The following is a 20185-nucleotide window of genomic DNA, read 5'->3' on the forward strand; positions in this document are numbered from 1 at the left end:
TAATTACAGAAAAAGGACAGGAGCACAGGCATGTATTTTTCATTAACCAATGGGATGAATTCAAATAGCAGAGTAGCACTAATTTGGTAGTGAGCCTCTCTGAGGGCAGAGAGTTGTGAACCTTACTCTGACAATAGAGGGGTCTGTTTATGGTTATTGTAGTGTATTTAGTTAAGCACAGGACAGTGCCTATATTATTTGTCCTGCTGTGTTCCCCTTCAGGATCACATCTCTGACATGAGGAGTCACACAAGAGGTCTTTGAAGTGTCCCAGAACGGCCCACAAGAAGCTTTGACATGGCAAACACCAAAGCTACGGCAGCACAGGTGCACTGAGGTGAGGCTTTGTTTACAGCTTGACAACACGTGTAATAACAACTGTCACACACTATTGTCACGTACAACGTCCCTTAGTGCTGTGGAGGTGAGGACATGGTTGTTAGCACATTTATTTTAACAGCAGACTGAGAATCCCTGCCAAACCTTTACGGAGCACAGCAGGAAGTAGTGTTTAAGGGATTCATTCAGTTTTTATTCTAACGTGTCTATACCTAAACTAACATTCATCAGAGCATGATGAATGTTTTCCTTTTCCAAAACCATCGCAGTGCGATTTGTCCCCAGCCAGATATGAAGCAGTATGGATTTGTGATTTCTCAGCACAGCTACATGTATGAATGAATCACAGTAATTTTAACCAAACTAATTAATCTGTTACAGGCTTAAAGAGGTAACACTACATATAAGAAAAAGACAACATCTGAAAACTGCCCGGTTAAAAAAGAGAGTTTAAGTAGCAGCAACAATATTGTTCAATTTTCTGTGATTATTGTTACCGTACTGAGTTGAATCAGTACGGCTTTAGTACATCGTCAAGAAATGAGAAACAATACAATATGCAACGTTAGAAACCTTAGTAATAGTAGTACTATAGTAAAACTATGAGGCGTTTTCATTGTGTTGATGTTGGTTTCATTCTAGTGAGTTAGTGATACTGTGTATGATGAAGCATGTCACCTAGAGCCACCTGCTGGACGAACACAGTAAAGGCGTAAATCAAGTGTAACTACTTTTCACTGAAGTCAGTTAAAACCTGATGTTCCACCCACTGATGGAAATACGTACATACGTATCTTGTTTTATAGAGGAATTTATCTTTTTGTCTTTGCTGGAAAGTTAGGCTATAATAATGTACTTGTACTAATGCTCTACTAAGTAAATGTAGTTCAGACATCATTGCATGTAAAGCTGTTGATAACAAATGTACAAATCTAGTCCAGATTAGATCAAGGTGTGGAACAAAAAAATAGCATCTGTTGGAGCTGATCTCCCTGATAACACATAATTTATAAGTTCATTATATTTCTTTACATAATTTTGCTGATGTGGTTTCTTCAGTCAACTATGCATAGTGAAATAAAAAAGAGTAGTATAAGAATCAGAGTATTTCTCTCTGAATTGTAGTCGAGTAAAAGTTAGAAAATGGAAATATAGCTGCAAATAGCCCATCGTTATCTGTCACACTAGTTTATTTTGATGCTTGGCTTGTGTAACATCCAATGTTAATGTCCATCTTTGATACACACTAAATAATGAGTCAAGCATCTGTCATCCAGTCCATCCTGAATATTTATGTACATCAGGCACTTTATCTTATTCTGTGCTACATAAAAACATTCCAACCCTGTTTACAACACCCAGGCAACAAGGACCATACAAGCTAATTATAAAGGGATTTAAATCTTTATTTAGCCTAATACAGCACAGTGCACAGGTTCACCTTAATCCAGTGGTAACACTGTAAACCCTAGGCCTAACATGACTGGTCTGCATTACGTTGGCAGCCAGCATGATAACTAGATGGAATAAACCCCTTGGTGGCTCCACTTGTTGTGACTGTGATAGAAATCACTACAACAAAACACACAGGAAAGAGCTCAACACGTTATCTAGGATTGAACTTTGATAAATAAAACTGCAACACATCTCTATAGGGGTTAAAAAGATGTCATAAGGTGATTGTTGGGGTGTTAAATATTTAGGCATAATTATAAAGATGGAATGTTTGACGTATCCTCTTCTCTCTCCCTCAGGTAACTTCTTTCCATCTTTGTGTTTCAGTGATTTGAAAATGCTCCTTAAGCATTGTAGGATGAAGACGAGACATTTCCTCCGTGGCCGGTCCAGTTGGTGTGGACGAAATGCCCGGGGTTTGACAGCAGTTCATATGTGTGGGCTCCAAAGTAATCCCTTTGGGCCTACAAAAGAAAGAAATGTATAAACGATCCGATGCACACAGGGACAAATTTCACTTGAATAAAAATGTTGTCATCTATAATGTATTTATACACAAGAGAAAACGTGCTGGAAAAAAAAAAAAAAAACAAAACACACAAACATTTGGCTAATGAAGATTCAAAATGCTGTTATTGTCAAATTTAAGTCCAAGAGGAGAGGAGTAGTTCATTACTGTAGACTGTTGGGGTCTTAAAGCCTGACAACCTACACAAATATATTTGCAAGCTGCACGTGATCTTTTAAATCTGATACCTCCACAATCGGCCATCTGCTCAGTGGACCCTGCGGCTCCCACTTTTGTCTTACCTGGAGGAGGTTAGCTGGCAGCTTCTCATGTCTGTAACCGTCATAGAAGGACAGAGCTGTGGTGAAACAGGGCATGGGGATGCCGTGCTGCACTCCAGTGCTGACTGTCCTGCGCCACGACTCCTAAACAAAGAGATTAAACTTCATTAAGTTTCTTTATGGGACTAATTTCATTAGGTCAAGATGTGCATCTGGTCATGAACAAGAGGTCTTCACCAGGTCACCCAGTCCCTAGTAAGCAAGACCTGGCACAAACCTGGGTCAAATCAAATCTCAGTCTAATCAGACCTGTTTGAGTCTTGTTCTACTGCTAAGAGCTAAAATGTCTGCTATCATGCAGCATCTTTATCACTGCAGGAGAGAATTCTGTGTTTTAAGGAGAAGATCTATCATCTAGTGTTGCTTCATGCTTCACTATATTTCAGTTTGAGAATCCTCTGACAAAAACAAGACCTCAGACAGATGGTGCTTCTCCTTTCTTTGAAAAGGAGAATAACTCGTTTTGTAACTTTTGTGTCTTGTGTGTATGTAGAGGTAGCAGGTTAGTCTTTGGCCACTTCCTGCTTCATCATACCTGACAGTCCTGCACGGCGTTATTGAAGAAATTGTCCAGCAGCAAGTTCTGCAGCTCAGCATCCCTGTCAAACGCCTCTTTGATTTTACCCAGGAAGACACTGGTGGGAAGAGGAAAGTCCACCGTTATTGTTAAAGAAAAAAAAAATCTGCTCATAATAAGGTGGATATGTATATATCCATCAATATTTTATTATTCCTATACACTGGAATCAAACAGGATCAAGCCCTTTGAAGTGGTGGCTGCATGCTGCAGGTCACACTAAGTGTTATTTGATTTAGGTTTGTGCAACATCTTCACCAGATTACACAGAGCAGTGTCACAACCATAGTTTCCTCATTTTTCTCCAAGTCAGATTTCTTATTCAATCAATACAGCACAGGGCAGCGACTGATTAAATAACATCCTTTGTGGGATTTTTTTTCCTTTGATGTAGAAGAGTCACATAAATAAGCTGAACAAAAACTTCTCCATTTCAGTTTTCTTGCTTTCTAAAGAAGTTCTCTCTTGTGCTGCTTAACCACAGTTTTCACCATCTGTGTGAAAGATCCCTGTTGACATTTCATTGCACAAGCCAGCAGTGGGGCAAACATATGATGTGAGGACATTAGGCTATTTGCACCTTCGAATGATGCAGCCTCCTCTCCACATGAGAGCGATTCCGCCATAGTTGAGGGACCAGCCAAACTCTTTGGCCGCCTGCCGCAGCAGCATGAAGCCCTGCGCGTAGGAAATGATCTTGGAGGCGTAGAGGGCCTAGGAGAGAAAACAAATAAATCTAGTCTGATATTAAGCCATGATTTAAAATAATAGGCACTGTAAGAAATGTGCACTGTGTTTATTCAGAACCAGAAGCACCTAAAAATGATGCAGATTAGAGTTTTTTTGCACAATTTGTTTTGTAAAGCTTCTCATTTAGGTGCGATGGTAATTATGCCTCATCGCCATCATTTTCTCTATCCAGTAACCAGATTTTAGGCTCTACACAGTTCCATGTACAGAACAGTATGCTGTACTGCCTGTTCTACCTTTCTGATGTCCTCCAGGAAAGCAGCCTTGTTGCCGCTGAACTTGACCCCCTGTGGCCCTGAAAGACTGCGGCTGGCCTCCACCCTCTCATCCTTAAGAGAGGACAGACATCTGGCAAAGACAGCCTCCCCTAAGAAATGGAAAGGGAGGGTGAACGAGACAAAGACAGAGGGATGACTAGTTTAGCCTTGTCACAAAAGTGTATTACATAGACATTATGCAGACAAAAGGAAACGCTGCACAAGGATCTGCATGAACTAGTAGTAATACTGTTGTAACAGTAGGGCTTGCCTGTTGTCACTACACTATAAAAGGAAAAAAAAAAAAAAAAAAAAAAAAAAAACCGGGTTTGCCAGTTATCACAAATGAGATTTACTCTCCCACTCCATCAAGACAGAAAACAAACTGTTGGATAAGCATGACTTGCTAAAAACTGCACAGCTAGGTGATGCAACCCACGGGCAGAGAGTCAGAGAGAGAGAAAATGTGTCCTGGTTCCATGTGTTCCTGGTGAGGAATGTTAGCAGAAATCCATTCATGCACACACTGACCCACAATGGAGCCTTTTGTACTGCCTATCTAACACTGACAAGCATAAAGGAAACAAAATATTACAAAACAACAGTCCGACATGAAAACTGGTTAGGGTGTGATAGAGCAAGAGTGAATGAAGCAAGTTTCAACAAAATATCTACATGACTTGAGTTTCACATAACATCTGCTGTACATTTAATTTCAAGCTTCCACTCATAGCTGCATCTGTTTAGAAGAACATCCACTCTTATAAAAAGCTTATATGACGACACCTTTTTGTCCTGGATTATTAATGCCTTGTCTCCTGACCTCCAGCTGTTTAGGAAACAGTCACAAACAAAGACCAAAGCCAAAGCCAAATCCCACTTATGTCACTTGAGATGAGCAGGACACTAGAAAAGCCTTCAATCTTCTTAGGGGCGGCCACATATCGACCCTGTTTCTGGAAGAGGCTCACCAGCCACACTATGTGTGAGTTGACAGAGCTAAACATCAGTCCACACACTGACTGCTGAATCTATTGACCTTTAATTTGTTGAGGTTGTGATAAAACCGCAACAGGTGTGATGTAATACTTTTTGCTGTGTCATCATGACTAACAGTTTACTGAAAGCAACCAGGAGAAGGAAACCAGATACTTCTTTGTCTACAACTTCTTCCTTTGTCTTACCGATCAATGTAACAGGCGTGCCGTACTCCAGAGCTGAAATAGCCGTCCACTTCCCTGTGCCTTTCTGTCCTGCACTGTCACGGATCTTGGGCAGCAGATGTGTACCATCCGGGTCTCTGTATTTGAGGATGTTGGCTGTGATTTCAATCAAAAAGGAGTCCAGCTCTGTCTTGTTCCAGCTGTCAAAAGCCTGAGTGTTTCAACCACAGCAGGACAGAATACAGTCAGCCAACACCTACGTTGTTTGTACAGAAGTGTTACAAATACTTCATGAGATTGTGTCACCGCTCACCTGTGCCATCTCATCGTGGTCCATTCCCAGAACATCCTTCATCAGGTGATAAGCCTCACAGATCAGCTGCATGTCTCCATACTCAATACCATTATGGACCATTTTAACAAAATGTCCCGCACCCTCATCTCCAACCTGCAGAGTAAAGGTGGTGAGTATTTTTGAGATGATTTGACATAAGACTATTAGCTATTACTAAAAACTGTAGTAATCATGATTGCACTGACCCAGTCACAGCAAGGTTCTCCTGTTCCAACCTTGGCAGCAATACTCTGGAAGATGTCTTTAATGTGTGGCCTTAAAGTAACAGCAAATAAATTGATAATCATTACATGATGACGGAACAACATTTTCTGAACACATATTAATCCAGTTTTAATTAGTAGTAAGTGTGTTCATATGTCTGTGCCTCACATCTAACACCTAGCACACCGCTAAAAGCCTGAGGAGTTGAGTTTGTGGGGACTCACCAAGCCTCTTTGTGTCCTCCTGGCATGAGTGAGGGTCCATAACGTGCTCCCTCCTCCCCACCGCTGACTCCACTGCCGACAAACAGCAAGCCCTTCTCTTTCAGACTCTTACACCGCCGCTGTAAGACAGAAACACACACACACAGTGAGAATGTCCTCAAACAGAAATGAAGCTTTACAGCTGAACAGTGGATCTGACTTACTGTTGTATCCCTGTATTCAGAGTTGCCACCATCAATTATGATATCTCCAGCCTCAAGAAGAGGAACCTGAGGAAGGATGCATCACAGAAATAATTTGTTTAATGAGGAAGGACTCAACATTCCAAAAAAAAAAAAAATTTAATTAAAAACAGTTTAGCACTAACTACAGACCAGTTTGTCTATGAAGTCGTCCACAGCCTGTCCAGCCTTGACCAGCAGTATGATCCTTCTGGGCTTCTTCAGCTTGGACACCATGTCCTCCAGAGACTCCGCTCCAATCACCTTGGAGCCCTTCGCCTCATTCTTCAGGAAGTCATGCACCTTGGACACAGTTCGGTTATAGGCACAGACCTGGTGGAGAAGTTTAGTGATTACAAAGTTAAAACGGAGGGAAGTTGAACAAGCTTGACTGTTGTGAATGATGGAAGAAAGTAAGACGGATAGTAAGTAAAAATGTAAAAGTAGTTGTTTACTTATGCAAAAAAAGGGGAAAGCATTACTGTCAATATGTACTACAAATAAAGTAGAAGTACTTATTCAGCCTGCCCTGACTAGTAATTGTAACTCTTAAATTGATATGGACAAGTGAAAAGATTTCAATGCAGAGGATTAGAAGTACCAGTACTCTAAAACTGGACTCATGTATCATACTGTAGTAAACCTATTTAGTTACTTTCCACATCCGCAGTAAACTCAGAAGTTATCTTACCACAAAGCCGTGGTCATTCATGTTCATGATGAGGTTCTGGCCCATGACGGCCAAACCAATCAGTGCAATGTCTGCTCTGTGAAACAAACAGAAATTAATCAATGTGAGGATCTGGCGGGAATTTTGGTCTGAGCCTGAGTATTTCTAACTTCATAACATATATATAGGAAAAACATTTTTACCAAAGGAGATGACAACATGAGCTTAAAAGAGGACAACTGTCACCTCCATGTAGTTTGAACTTTAAATGCCACACAGTGGTTTCACACTCCCCTCACTACATTTTACTATTCAAACTACACTGACTACATTGAAAACAAGTTTTTATTCAGTACATTTGGCATCATTTACAGCCAAATGCTGTGTTATTAGTGGTATATTATTCTAATTGTCTAATTGCCATACTGTAAAACTGATTGGAGGTTCTTCTGTCCCTGCAGGACTCGAGCTGTGCTGCTGTGGTTCAGTCACCTCCCTGATCAAGGCCCAATTACTGACCAATTAGTCCGTTTGGCCAGACAGTCAAATCTAGGAAGAGTCAGGTGATTTCAAACCTGTATCTTTTCATAATTCTCAAAGTTACCGTGCTCCTGGAAACACTCAAAGCTTCAGAAATGGAAATTTCTTAACCATGTTCAATCAGTTCAATTGATCACAGGTGACTCGCGGAGCTCCTGGAAAAATAAAGCTCACAACATGCACCTGACCACCATGTAGAGACAGCAGAATACGATTTCAGTTTTTGATCAGCTGTTACTACATTTCCACACATGCTGAATACTAAGTGTTAGTATTAGTAGTAGTACTGAGTGTAGATGAATGAGCAGCACGGTGTTTGTGTCAGTTCATACTAACGGATCGAGAGGTTTGTTAACGTTTAACTCTGTTAAAACTCAAGTCAATGAGGATAAAACGACTCTAAAGTGTAATATAATTTTAAGTAAGAATACATTTAATGTTAGGAACTTACTGAGCCATGATGAACTGAGAGTAAAGTAACCGTGAAGTAGCAGTGTCCTGACGCCAGCGGAGCTCACTCAGATGTCTACTTCACTTCCTCCTCGCTGCTTTTTCACTTCCTCCTTCATGTCAACGTGACCGGTGGGACGAAGAACGCACGCAGATGATCCACCAATCAGAGGACAAGGAGCGAGCTGGAGCGATGTCGTGATTGGCCCAGAAACCTAAGCAGACGTATGCGTTTTCCTATTGGCTGCTCTGGCCGTCACTCACTGTGGCAGCACACACCCATCTTTGAACAGGTGCCGATTGGTTGAGGAAACATTTTAATAAAATCTATTTCATATGTTTCTATAGCTGAGTTTAACTTTTTACATCATTTTATTTTAATACGACTACGATAAACCCGTATTTAACTTTAGCTTCAAATAGTGATCGTTTCACAACACAAGACATATGCATTTCTATGGCCAACAGCAAAACAATATGTCATCTTGCTTTAAGGCTGGAATTAGGGAATATTTGGCATCATTTCACTATTTTAAATTGAATAACCCAAATTAGATTTGATTATTAAAATAGTCAATTATCTGCATATCAATCCGCTGATAGATTCATTGACTGTTGGCTAATTGTTTTAGATCTGGCTTATCACCTTTCATAAGAGTCTACTTACGGTGCAGCTTGAGATCACACACAGTTGATCCATGCTTCATTACTTCTACCAGTGACTGGAAATCTGTGCAGGATCACAGAAAAGTGACTACTAAACCAGCTTAATGTGAGAATAGTAGCTCACTTAAAAAAATGTAAACTTAGGGCTGATGAGAGTAAAAAATACCCTACCCGTCAAGCCAGCACCAAGATACATGAGACCTAATTTAAGATCATTCAAATGTTCATGGTAAAAACTATGATACAATTCAAAATGTTAACTTCTTACACCAAGTGTGGGTGATAGTTAGATTTGCTTGCAAAATTAAAATTTATAAGTTATACATTAAGTATATACTAATAGATGCTAAGTGAAAACTATGAGGTATAACACCATAATTTGAACTCGGGTATAAGTTTGACTTATCGTGGGTATTGTTAGTTTTGCCATTTCAAACATTTCATCTATTATTTTTATTTTGCAATAGAAATAAAAGCTTCTATTCCAGCATACGTCACAATATCAGGGGGTGTAGATGTAAAACGACGAGAAGACGGGAGTGAAGCTGTGCACAAAGGAGAAGACAAACAAGGAGCACTTGTTCTGCTAATGCACAGTTTGCACTTTTATTGTTGCCTCATTCACTAAACAGTTCAATGGTGCAAGATTACCATACACAGAATTAGGATATCTGCATGACACATCTATGCTATACAGCGAATGGATTATAATTATTACAAATACAGTAAACATATTTACATTTTAATTCAAGCTCCATACAACACAGATATTTACAAAATAAGTATGAAAATGAAACCAGTCTGACAAATAATGTACAGTGTTAATGTCACGGTTTATCTTCCAAAGGGAACAAAGTCAACTGATATTAATTGTCAGAGGGGATAATGGAAAATATCATGGCTAGTTTTGTTTGAAAGGCATCAACAGAAGAGAAAAGAAGTGTTGAGGTGACTAAAGACACCAGCACAAACAATAGTATACTGTCGTTTTAGATGTCACTAGCTACGTTGTGTTGTATTCCCTGATATTAGAAAAAATAAAACGAGTTAGAAACCACCTTTGTTTTGTTAGGATTCAGATGGCAGGTTAGCACGAGTAGCGAGTAGTTATTCTTCAAATCAAAAGCAGATTTTCACTCAAACCACTTTCTAATAAAGAGGAAGCACTGTTGTAACTCACCTCCCCTGAAACGATGCAGTGGGTTCCATTTTAGTTTATGTTAAAAAAAACAACAAAACAACAACAACAACAAAAAAAACCACATCTTCACTGTACATTCAACTCTCTCTCAGTTCAGACTGGAGCAGGCTACCACACCGTCATTTGGTTCATTCTGAGCAGAACAACTAAACCGCACAGACTTTATTTGATCAGTTAGTTGAACCTTTTTATTAATATGTGCAAAAAGCTGCAAACTAATATATACATTGCAAATAATAAATACACAATCCACAAATAATATATCTCTGCAAATTAGTCACTGAAGTGAAAATGTTTGCTCTGACATTATTCCTATGGATCCATGTATCTCCCACAGGCTGAGAACGCTGAGGTTAATGTGAGGTACATTGCACTTGGAGCTTTGATCAGTGCATAGATAGTTTCTGATTATTTTTTGTTTTTTTGTTTTTCCCTGTATGGATTTCTTGATAGACAAAATATTTCAAAACTATTCAAGAGCGTTTCCCTGACCAGCAGGCTGGCTGACCTGAGGGCAGTCACATTCATTTTGACCTCTAAGGGAATTGCTTTCTGTGTTTGCATCAACTAAAAGCTGTAACAGGAAACAGGTGCCTCTGTTTCAACACACTTTCACATGCTACAGCAGGCGTACTACTGGTTGGCTGGCCAGTAGTTATTAATGCCCATCTGTGTTCATCACAGCTCTGCCATTTGTAGAGACAGAGGCACCAAATGTGTCAGAATTTACAATGTAGAAGCCCAATGTAGCAGCTGTATTACCATGTACAGAGCAAAAACTTTCATTAACAACATTAGAAGTAACTATATGCCATCCCTTTACTACTACTTCATTCTTTCAAAAATAGCTATCCAGTGTAGCCTTGATATGTGCTCTCATCTTTGTTCCTGACACTCAGATGTGTGATCTGCCCTCATCTTGCTATAGATATGTGTTAATGTGCAAAATAAGGTTAAACACCAATAAAGTTGGTTAGAAATTAAGAAATAAATGCCCTCTGTTACATTTCATATAAAACTTCATTATGGAATGATTAAGAGCATAGTAGGAAAAAAAACAACAACAAAACAAAAACAATGTTAAAAAAAAAAAAAAAACTACCCTCAACCCAGTGAAGGTTAGATGAGGTTTCAATTCAAGAACACAAAGAGAAAATGAACACATGGTAATCTGTGGTGCTGCTGAACAGTAAGTACTTCATTTATAGAGACTCCACCTGACGCTGGTGTGACCGTGAGGGGAGTCATGGGGTAGACTGTATTGTTATGTCCTGCAGGCTGTGTGCAAGCAGCGGCATCAATAAACTACTAACATCAAGGCTACAGAGTCGCAACTTCATTCTCGCTTCTTCTTCCCATGTTTTGTTTTGACTTCAGCATCACACGTATCGTAATCGTTAGCAAATATTGAGTCTCTGTTTAGGTCTGAGTCTCAACGTGTTAGTGTAAGAAAAAAAAAATTGCTAAGAGCTAGAGGAGCTGAGAGGAATGTTTTTCTACCACACCAATCCCAGAAAAGACTGTATGTACAAATGATATTCTCTCTTTAGAGTACTGTCCATCTCCCTCGTCTTCATAATCTACTCAAAACCCTGTTTATCTTGAGATTAAATAGTAAAAGAACAGGGAGAAATATCAACTACCTCCACCTGTACGATCCATCATCATGATTTCACTGCTGAGATTTAAAAGAGAATCTTCTCCATGCTTCTTGAGTTCATTTTGACACCAGTGCATGATTGTAAGTAATAACTTCCAGTAAAATAACTCACTGAATGACGCCACTACTGGGGGTTGGAGTTGGTGTATGTACATAGAGTGGGATCTAAACATAACATGGATGAGTGGAAATCCAGTGGTGCCCTCATTTCTTGCTGTGTTGGGACAAATTCTTTCCTATTTGATTCTAAAGGTACAGTCTAATTTAAGATGAGGCAACAACCTAATGCAGATCTCAGAGAGAGGAAAAAAAACTAATGACTTAATTAGCAGCAATAGTTCTTGAAGTAGCCTTGCCTTTTCTGTAGCAGAGTATAAACTCATGTGGAGATATTTTCATATTTTCTCTTCATGGTTGTCAGATTTGTTCTAATTTTTTGAGTAAGCAAACCTGATCTCCTGAGGACTGCTGCAGTTATCGTGCGGGCATATTAATAAGAAAAAGGAAATCAAACTAAATAAAACTCTTTTCAGCAGACAAATAACACTGAGTGAGACAATTTTCACAGATGATTGGCGAACTGAAAAGGAGTGGCCAGAAAAAAAAAAAAAGCAGCTTCCGAAGAATCGTGCACACACAAATAGACTATTACAACATGCTACTAGTTAGGGGAGTTAGGGAATGACAACGAAGCGGAACAAAATTAGACCCCAACATCGTCATAAAAACAAAAACACAAAAGCTAAGGAGGAGGTGGGGGGGGGGGGGAGGAGAGAGTAGGGAAGCTAAGTTGGCAAGGGATTGTTGGAAGGAGGGGAAGGAAAGATTCTCTGGAAATGAAACTTTTAGTCGCATGAAAGGAGACTTAAGCCACAAGTCTACTTACAAGAGAAAACTGTCAAGAATCACAATGATTAATAAGTGTTAACACTTGTATGTTCAAAGGCTTTTCAGAAAGAATGGAAGCCGTGGTTTTCTGTGTGCCAGTCGACTCACTCAGTTCTTCGTTAGGCCACTGCGTCTCCTCGCCAGCTTAGATCTGTGGGAACAGCAGGATTTTATGTTGTGATGAGATGAGAACGATGTTCAGCGGAGCTGCTTCTTGTTAAGAGTAGTGTGAGAGAAGGCTGTGTTTTACCTTATTGTTCCTGCTAGCAGAGGATTAAAAGCGTACAGCCAGTCGTTCATGTCCTTTTCATTGTTGGCCTGCAGCAGGATTCCTCGATGTTTTGTGCACACAGCAAATGTGTTGGGAGTCTGAAAACAAACAGCAAATATTTGCCATACTGCACGTTTAGGATTCGTATTAGGAAAACATACACACACGGTCTTATGTCGCTGTACAAGAGTATCAGTTATGAAAGCTTCAGAGTGTTGATGTTGTTTTTATAGATGAACTTAAATCTGCTACAGTGTTGGTTTCTGTCCATGCATACGAGATTATTAGTGAATGTCCAGTTACTACTGTTGGCGTGACTGAAGATTAGATATTGAAAAGACTTGGAGCTGCACCTTGAGCATGGCCTGCTGGTCTTCACTGTATTCCACCTGCGCTGTGGAGAGGTTCAGGACTCCCCGCTCCACCGGGTCCTTGTCACTGTTGTAGATAAAGACGTAGGGCCGGCGCACGACGACAAAATGCTTCACCCATGAGTTGGAGCGCGGCTCCATAAAACTCAGGAAACCCTTCTTAGACACAACAGACCTGAAAAGGAATAAACATTAATTTATTTTTGTGACACAGATTTGATCACTTTGATTTGCAATCCGTCGAAATCACACATGTTTAGCAGTTCAACTCAATTAATATATTTTCTGCTTGGTTCAGAAAATAGGACTATCAGTTTTTATATGGGCTGAAAGATTGGTCTCAAATAATTACATCACGCAGATAGTGGTGAAAAAAAGTGAGAAGCACTAAGAGTAAAATATCAGCAAAAGACCAAACATGGCATTACTCACCCTGGCCTCATTTCTTCAATATCAGGCACCAAGTTAAGGAACTCATTCTTTCCAGCCCGTGCTAGATAAGAAGTCTCCAGTGTGGGAACCATTGGGAAGTTCTCATAGTCTGAGCAGGATGGACTGGAGGCCCGAGAGCTGTTCTCTGGGGTCCTTTGGAACAAAGTACACAAAGTTGGTATCTTGCTAACAACCTGTTCGTTACCATTTATGTGTTTGGATTTTGATAATAAGAAACACTGTTTGTAACATTTTATACAGACATTAAAAATATTGTGCATGTTAAAAAATATTTGAATTAAAATTTACTTCTGGTCTATGGAACCACAGCGGGAATCAGCCAGAGAAGGGCAAGTGGAGGAGGGGGTGAGGGTGGCACTGCTGAAGCTGGTGACTGATGGGTCACGTCCGATTGGCGAGATGTCAGACAACTACAGTCAAAAACAAGAGATGGGAATGGGCATTAAATACACTGAGTTTGTGGGTTGTGTTTCAGCATTTATCATATATGTGATGAAAAAGTTGTATTTCAATTTTCTATGTATTATTTTCACCTTGCAATCACTGATACTGTTGATCACCAGGTTATATTCACTGTTGAAAGTGTGTGTCAGGAGGCGCAGGCACTACAACACAACAAATATAAACATGATCAGTCATAGAACAAAAGGAGAGCGTAGATATGTAGCATAGAAACAATCTTTACTGTTAATATACCATAACACAAAGTTGGCTCTCACCTTAGTAGCCAGCTCCTTTTCACGATCCACAAGGCTCTCGATGTCGGTAGAGTCGTAGCCACTGCTCTCGCTGGGTGTGATGGCGCTTTCAAAGGTGGTGCTGGAGATCTGAGAGGAGATGGAGGTAGAGGTGGACAGGGTGCCTGAGCTGAAACTTGGGGACAGTGACTCGCTCACTGACTTAGTAGTGGGAGCCGTTCCCACTGGAGCTGCCTCTACCAGCTTCTCCCTCAGCAGGAGCAGGTGACGAGTCTTCTCCACCTGGTCCAATGATAGACAGGGTGAGACACAAGATAAGTTTCCGTTAAAAGAAACAACAAGATTTCTTCTTTATTTGATGTATATAAGACTGAAAAGCTTTTTTTCTACTCTTTGTTGAGATTGCAAAGACCAACCTCATGCAACTGCTCCATTTTCTCCAGCTCCCATTGGTGCTCCACGATGAGACTGTCTCCTCTGGGCCTCCAGCCAGCCAAGTTCTCCTCTCCACGCACATAAGCCACCGATGTGTCCAGGACCTTTCTCCTCCTCCGCTGCATCCCTGCTCAAGGAAAAATGACTCATTAGGAAGAAGCTCTCAAAAAGTCATCCTAACTAGCAAAGACAAGATGCTGGCTTAAAATATTTATCTTAACAATTTTCTCACCTGGGCTTCCGGTGTCAGACATCTTGCACAAGCTCAGCTCGTAGATGCCAGTGACTCGATTGCTGTATACAGCAAAAGAGGTTCTTTTAATGTAAGACAGGCGCCAACTATCTTTAATTGAGATTAGAAATAGTAATGTGCCTGAAGGTTTGTCTCACCAGTCAGGTGTTTTGGAGTATCCACTCCCAAAGAGGTTCCTGAGGGAACGTGGAGGGGAGATCTTTGCATCTCTGGAGTAGAAGACCATGCAAAGGTCTTTGGTAATAATAGCAGGCTGGATGCAATGGTCAAGCTGTGAAAACGACAGGTGTTAAGTATGTTTGACATGCAGGTTAAATCTAGAGTTGAATGCAAAAAGATACAACTTAGTAGAAGTGGTAGTAGACAGACCTCCAGATATGCAGACAGGGTCATGTAGATCTTCTCTCCATATGGAGTGACTCGGTTTAGCAGGAGGGAGTTGTGCAGGGAGCTGTCCCACACTGCCTCGAAGCGATAGAAAGTCCTGAAGAGGAAAATTAACAAATGTTATGGCCTCAACAAAAATATAGAGCAATGAACTCACACATGATCTGCTAAGAAATCCTAGTTAGGATAATTTTGCAAAGAATCTTAAAGTGACTCAGCTATAACTGTATTGCTGATGGTGAGATTGGGAAGTGAACAATGTGCAGTGACTGAAGTGACCCTCACACTTATCCCTAATCATGACAACATGTGAGGAAATGCACCAAGAGGACACCTTGACAATAGACATAACACGAGCAGCAGTTGGTAACAGAGTGTCAGGAATGTGCAGAGTGCAGCGAGCACTGTGTGTGACAGCTGGCACAAATAGATATGGTGGCATGCAGAGTGTAAGGTTTATTAAGTTCTGCATGTCATGGTAAAACTGTAATGCAAAATACATCTTATAGTGTAAATGTATAAACTCAATAATATTTCAATACATTAATCCTCACAGCCAATTTTTAATAGATCAATGTTAGGCCTTACAGTTAGTTAATATTACATTTTTTATGACTCTGGCAGCAGGGGGCACTCTTATCCACAGACAGAGAGCCAGAACTGCCCTGTGGTGCCTCGTTGGCTATTGTTACTACATTAACACATACAGCATAATAGCTAAATGGGAGCCATAGAAGATCACCATACCACTGTAGTTTGAACTCGGCAGTGTGTAAAAACATCCCAATACAAATAGTGGTTGCAGTTGCATATAACACTGAATTGCATTTACTCATTCCTAAACAGCTTTGAGTGGGATTACTTTTTTGGACACTAAATATTGATGGCAATAAGGAAAGACATAATGCAACAGGCAAACAAAAACATAAAATGTAGACAACTTATTTCTATGACTCTACAAGACTAAAGAGAAGCATAAAGGTCTTTCAAAGAATGAGCCTTATGTTCTCTGCTCACTGGTACCTATCAATATCCTTATCAATAGAAAGTCTGAGCACAATCAAGAGTCCAGCCGCAGCAGGGAGAAAAAAGAGAGTGCACAGAAAAACAAGAGAGAAGCACAAAGAGTCAGGCAACAGAGACAATGGAGCAAATTAACAAGAAAATTAACTGCAGTGAAAATGAAAATGAACATGCAATGATTCCCAAGTGTATTCAGCAAATATAAAGACCAGAACACATACATGATCTTAAAACAGATTCCCACATACTGCAACACATTAAAACTCATTATTAAAGAAGACACATCAGTTTCTTGTTTTTTTCTGCAGTGTTTTAAAAAAATGTTGACTCTCAACCAACTCAAGCAGGAAGACCTGTGATGAGAATCAACAAAAATATAGTACAAGCAGAAAACAAATCTTTACTTTGCACCTTGAAATACTGATTCTACTGAATATATGCCGTTGATTGAACTGCATATACTGAACATAACTTCTTGTACTACAAGCTTTGTGAGCACTTTATCTACCTGTTGGAGTTGTGGGATGACTTGATATTCTTAGCAGAAATGATGTTGAGGGACAGGACTGCATCAGCAGCGCTATCGTCCACTTCAGCTTTGTTTCTGATTCGACCTGCCAGGACACAGAACAGAACAAAACATAAGTATACTGTCATCACAAGAGCAGAGAAGACTTCTTTTGATGGCATATAAATAAATTACTTGGCAATCTGTTACTCAGCTTGTGAAATGCAAATATTTGGCCCAAAAGTTACAGGTACAAAGCAGACGCAGCATTTCACATTTGCGTTGAGATGACAGAGGTGTTATTCATATTGTCAGAATATCCACTGAAACTAAGGCAGAAACACACTCTTCTCGCTTTCGTGACACTCCTATAGGTTCAGCTGTGATTTGTCTCAGCTTTGTGCCAGTTTGCTATTGAAGGTTAGAACTAATAAACCCTGTGGGAAGACTACTCACCCACGACCAGCTCACGGACATCCTTCCAGTGGAGTTCGCTACCCTTTTCATGGATGAGAGTCACTGTGATCCTCCGCTGGATCCCCTGCAGCAAAAAATGACAGAAGCTTAAGATCAGAGTCGACACAGCTAGAACAGAATTAAGCTTCTAAATCTTGTAAAGAAGTAGTATCATTTTCTAGTTCAAAAGGAAAAAAAAAATACTCTGCCTTTGATTTGTAAGTTAAGAGGAAAGAGATGAAATCTGAATCTGTGCACAAGGCAAAGTAACTTCATAGAATTAGTGAGTAGGGTGTGTATCTAGCAGGCAAGGTGTGGATTCCTCAGTACCTGGTGCAGTAGGTAGGTGCCGTGACAGGGCAGTCCTCCACTATGATCCACTATAGCTGGGATGTACCTGTGAAAGGAGGGAGGTTATAATGAGCCTGGAAGTTTTTCATGTATTCTTCGAGGATTTTTACTAAATGGAAAACAAACAATGAAATTATTCTCTGGTTTATGATTTACATTAATGTATTGTTTATGTGATGCCTCAGCTCAAAATCTTGTATTTATTTTCTACTCAACTGTACACAACACATGCTGTAGGTGAACAAAATACTCACTCTCCGGTGGGCTCCAGCTCGCTGATCTCAAACCAGACAAGCAGGTCGTACTTGCTGACACACTGGCCTAGGTTGGACTTGGTGATGGTGTTCAACTTGGTGGCTGGAACTAACACACAAATACACAATGACTCAAATTGACAAAATGTATTTCAAATGAAAAAGTCTGATCAATAGGATCCAGAGCCTGCACACGAAACACAAATATTAAGATGTTAATGTTAATTATAAAACCCATTTAAGAAGATGGAAACAAAAAAATGAAAATATAACAAATTGAACTAATGGTTGCACATATTAAGATGTTGAGAAGCTAAATCACAGATTACACACCCAATGACAGCACCCTGCTGTCTGGCACATTAGGATTATGTTCCTGTTTGAACAGGCTAATCTCTGAGGCACACAGCTAAAATCATATCTGTTCAATATGTCTGGATTGAATATTATTCCATGTGAAAACTACCATAATTGGACTGTAGTCAAACCTATAAAGCCCCTAGAGTCAGATTTATGCTGTGGATGCTTTGTCAGTGATCGTCTACAATTATGATAAATACTCATTTTATTATTTGGCTTAAGCTTGAGCACGAACACAGCAGATTTACCTGAAGGTGTCAGCTCAGGCAACCTTTTCAGCTGCAGGGAAGGGCTGGACTGAGCTGACTGGACCTAAATAGACCTGCAGCAATGTGCAGCACACAAAACCACTGCAGAGCTTTATTGTGCTATAGCCAGCAGCCACAGACCACCACAAGAGCAAAGCACAGCACTAGTCTAATCACTACAACAAAGATACATCTAAAATCTGGTCATTTAGCTACTACAGTGTACCAACCATGGTGCCTGGGCACAATTAGCACAGGATCATTGGGCACGGGGAGGAAGGGAAAGTGTGAGAGCTGGTTAGCCTCGTCCTCCAGACTGGCCACAGCAGAGGACGCTAGGGCATTAGCGTGCTCAGACAGTGTGTCCAGTACCTTGCCGTTCACATAGCCGCTCATCAGGTAGCGGATTAACTCTATCTTACGGGTGTGGTCTGGGTCCCCAATGTGTGATATTGTACAAATGGTGAGGGAAAATTGTGAAAAGATGTGTGAAAAAGGACATGTGGAAGATGGAGGACAGAGTTGGGTAAGAGGATTATGGATGGTGTGAGAATGATTAAATATCCAAAAAAAATCCAAAGGAAGCGAGAAATGAAAGAAAAGTGGAAGGAAATATGAGGCATGCTTATTAAATCAGAATAGGCACAAGACACATGTTGAAATGATGATGACAGGTGCAGAACATATTGCCATGTGAGTAGTATGGTGCATCATTAAAAGCCTTACCTGGTTTAGACAGAGGCATGGGAATAGGATAGTATTTCCTTGATGGTGTTGGCGGACTGTAAATAAAAAAACAAGTCTAAGTATAATCTTTCAAGTATAAACTAGAAAATATTTTTTATTTATGTAATTAAAATCAATAAAATGCAAACTACTCTTCTGTACTAAATTTGAACAGTACTCCAGAATGTCATCAGGAGAACCAAGTTCACCAACCTGATCAGGTCCTGGCCATGAAGATGCAGTGGGTGCTGCTGGTAATGGCCGAACACTTCAAACACAATGGGCTTGGTCTTAACGTACTCAATAAAGGATTCTGTAACCTCTACGGAAATCTGCTCAAACAGTTAAAAAAAAAAGGTGTTAATTACCATAAATTTGTCAAGTACAGTGTGTGCATGCACATGCAAAGTGTATGTGTGTATGCACTCACATTCTGGACGTGGTAAAAGCCCAGTGGAGCTCCTTTGCCAGTGTTCTTTAGAGGCTCAGTGGAAAAAGCCTCGTCATGGCGATGTAGGAAACTTTAAAAAAAAAAGTGACTCAGAGTGTCATATTTACAAGTAACTTTATTAATATTTACAATGTAAAAGACAACTAAAATTCATCAGCCTTTCACTCTGTAGCTGAAATGTGAAAACTGCAAACTCACTTGAATTGGCAGAAGATGTCGGCATACTCAGGAGGGATGCCGCTGGCCTGGAGCACAGTAACACGGAAGGTAAAGATGCTGCCCACCTCCAACTGACTTGCTAGACCATCACCAAGACTCATCTTAGTGTCTGCAATTTCCCCCAGCTTGAGATCTGAGTAAAGCAACACAGGAAAGTTAAGGGGCTATAATGAAAGGTCATTTATTGAGGGTCATTTATTGAAAATGACCTGCAACTGCACTTGGTAATCTACATATGAATTCTATGCTCTG

The 20185-nt window shown here is 40.2% G+C and overlaps 2 protein-coding genes across 6 annotated transcripts in view; both read right to left on the minus strand.

Annotated features, from left to right (window-relative positions):
- Positions 1-1511: 1511 nt before the first annotated feature.
- On the minus strand, positions 1512-8197 carry pgd (phosphogluconate dehydrogenase). Its single transcript, XM_026367708.1, has 13 exons — positions 8056-8197; positions 7086-7161; positions 6548-6727; positions 6377-6442; positions 6174-6292; positions 5931-6000; positions 5704-5838; positions 5412-5601; positions 4207-4337; positions 3801-3934; positions 3179-3278; positions 2605-2727; positions 1512-2258 (listed from the first exon to the last, which is right to left on the minus strand). Exons 1-13 carry the CDS (start codon positions 8061-8063, stop codon positions 2139-2141), a joined length of 1452 nt encoding a protein of 483 aa, XP_026223493.1. The 5' UTR covers positions 8064-8197; the 3' UTR covers positions 1512-2138.
- Positions 8198-9306: 1109 nt separating this feature from the next.
- Positions 9307-20185, minus strand: part of kif1b (kinesin family member 1B) — a 50730-nt gene continuing 39851 nt past the window's right edge. For all 5 annotated transcript variants that reach the window (XM_026367703.1, XM_026367701.1, XM_026367702.1 and 2 more), the window contains 19 exons: positions 19913-20066; positions 19694-19784; positions 19477-19595; positions 19264-19319; positions 17930-18038; positions 17655-17721; positions 17325-17409; positions 16869-16974; positions 15320-15434; positions 15088-15221; positions 14930-14991; positions 14679-14824; positions 14284-14544; positions 14098-14169; positions 13853-13974; positions 13544-13696; positions 13094-13286; positions 12720-12838; positions 9307-12620 (listed from right to left, as the gene is read on the minus strand). In XM_026367703.1, the coding sequence (XP_026223488.1) occupies positions 12578-12620; positions 12720-12838; positions 13094-13286; positions 13544-13696; positions 13853-13974; positions 14098-14169; positions 14284-14544; positions 14679-14824; positions 14930-14991; positions 15088-15221; positions 15320-15434; positions 16869-16974; positions 17325-17409; positions 17655-17721; positions 17930-18038; positions 19264-19319; positions 19477-19595; positions 19694-19784; positions 19913-20066 (2207 nt within the window). In that variant the 3' untranslated portion in view covers positions 9307-12577. The remainder of the gene's footprint in view (positions 12621-12719; positions 12839-13093; positions 13287-13543; positions 13697-13852; positions 13975-14097; positions 14170-14283; positions 14545-14678; positions 14825-14929; positions 14992-15087; positions 15222-15319; positions 15435-16868; positions 16975-17324; positions 17410-17654; positions 17722-17929; positions 18039-19263; positions 19320-19476; positions 19596-19693; positions 19785-19912; positions 20067-20185) is intronic.

This window comes from Anabas testudineus, chromosome 7 (genome assembly GCF_900324465.2).
Source record: "Anabas testudineus chromosome 7, fAnaTes1.2, whole genome shotgun sequence".
Lineage (NCBI taxonomy): Eukaryota > Metazoa > Chordata > Actinopteri > Anabantiformes > Anabantidae > Anabas > Anabas testudineus.

Bases quoted from the DNA above. Each gene is read 5' to 3' on its own strand.
- pgd (XM_026367708.1), bottom strand. The intron at 6,293-6,376 runs GTAAGTCAGATC...TCTGTCTTACAG, and splicing joins CTGAATACAGGGATACAACA to CGGCGGTGTAAGAGTCTGAA. The intron at 5,839-5,930 runs GTCAGTGCAATC...TTTACTCTGCAG, and splicing joins GAGAACCTTGCTGTGACTGG to GTTGGAGATGAGGGTGCGGG.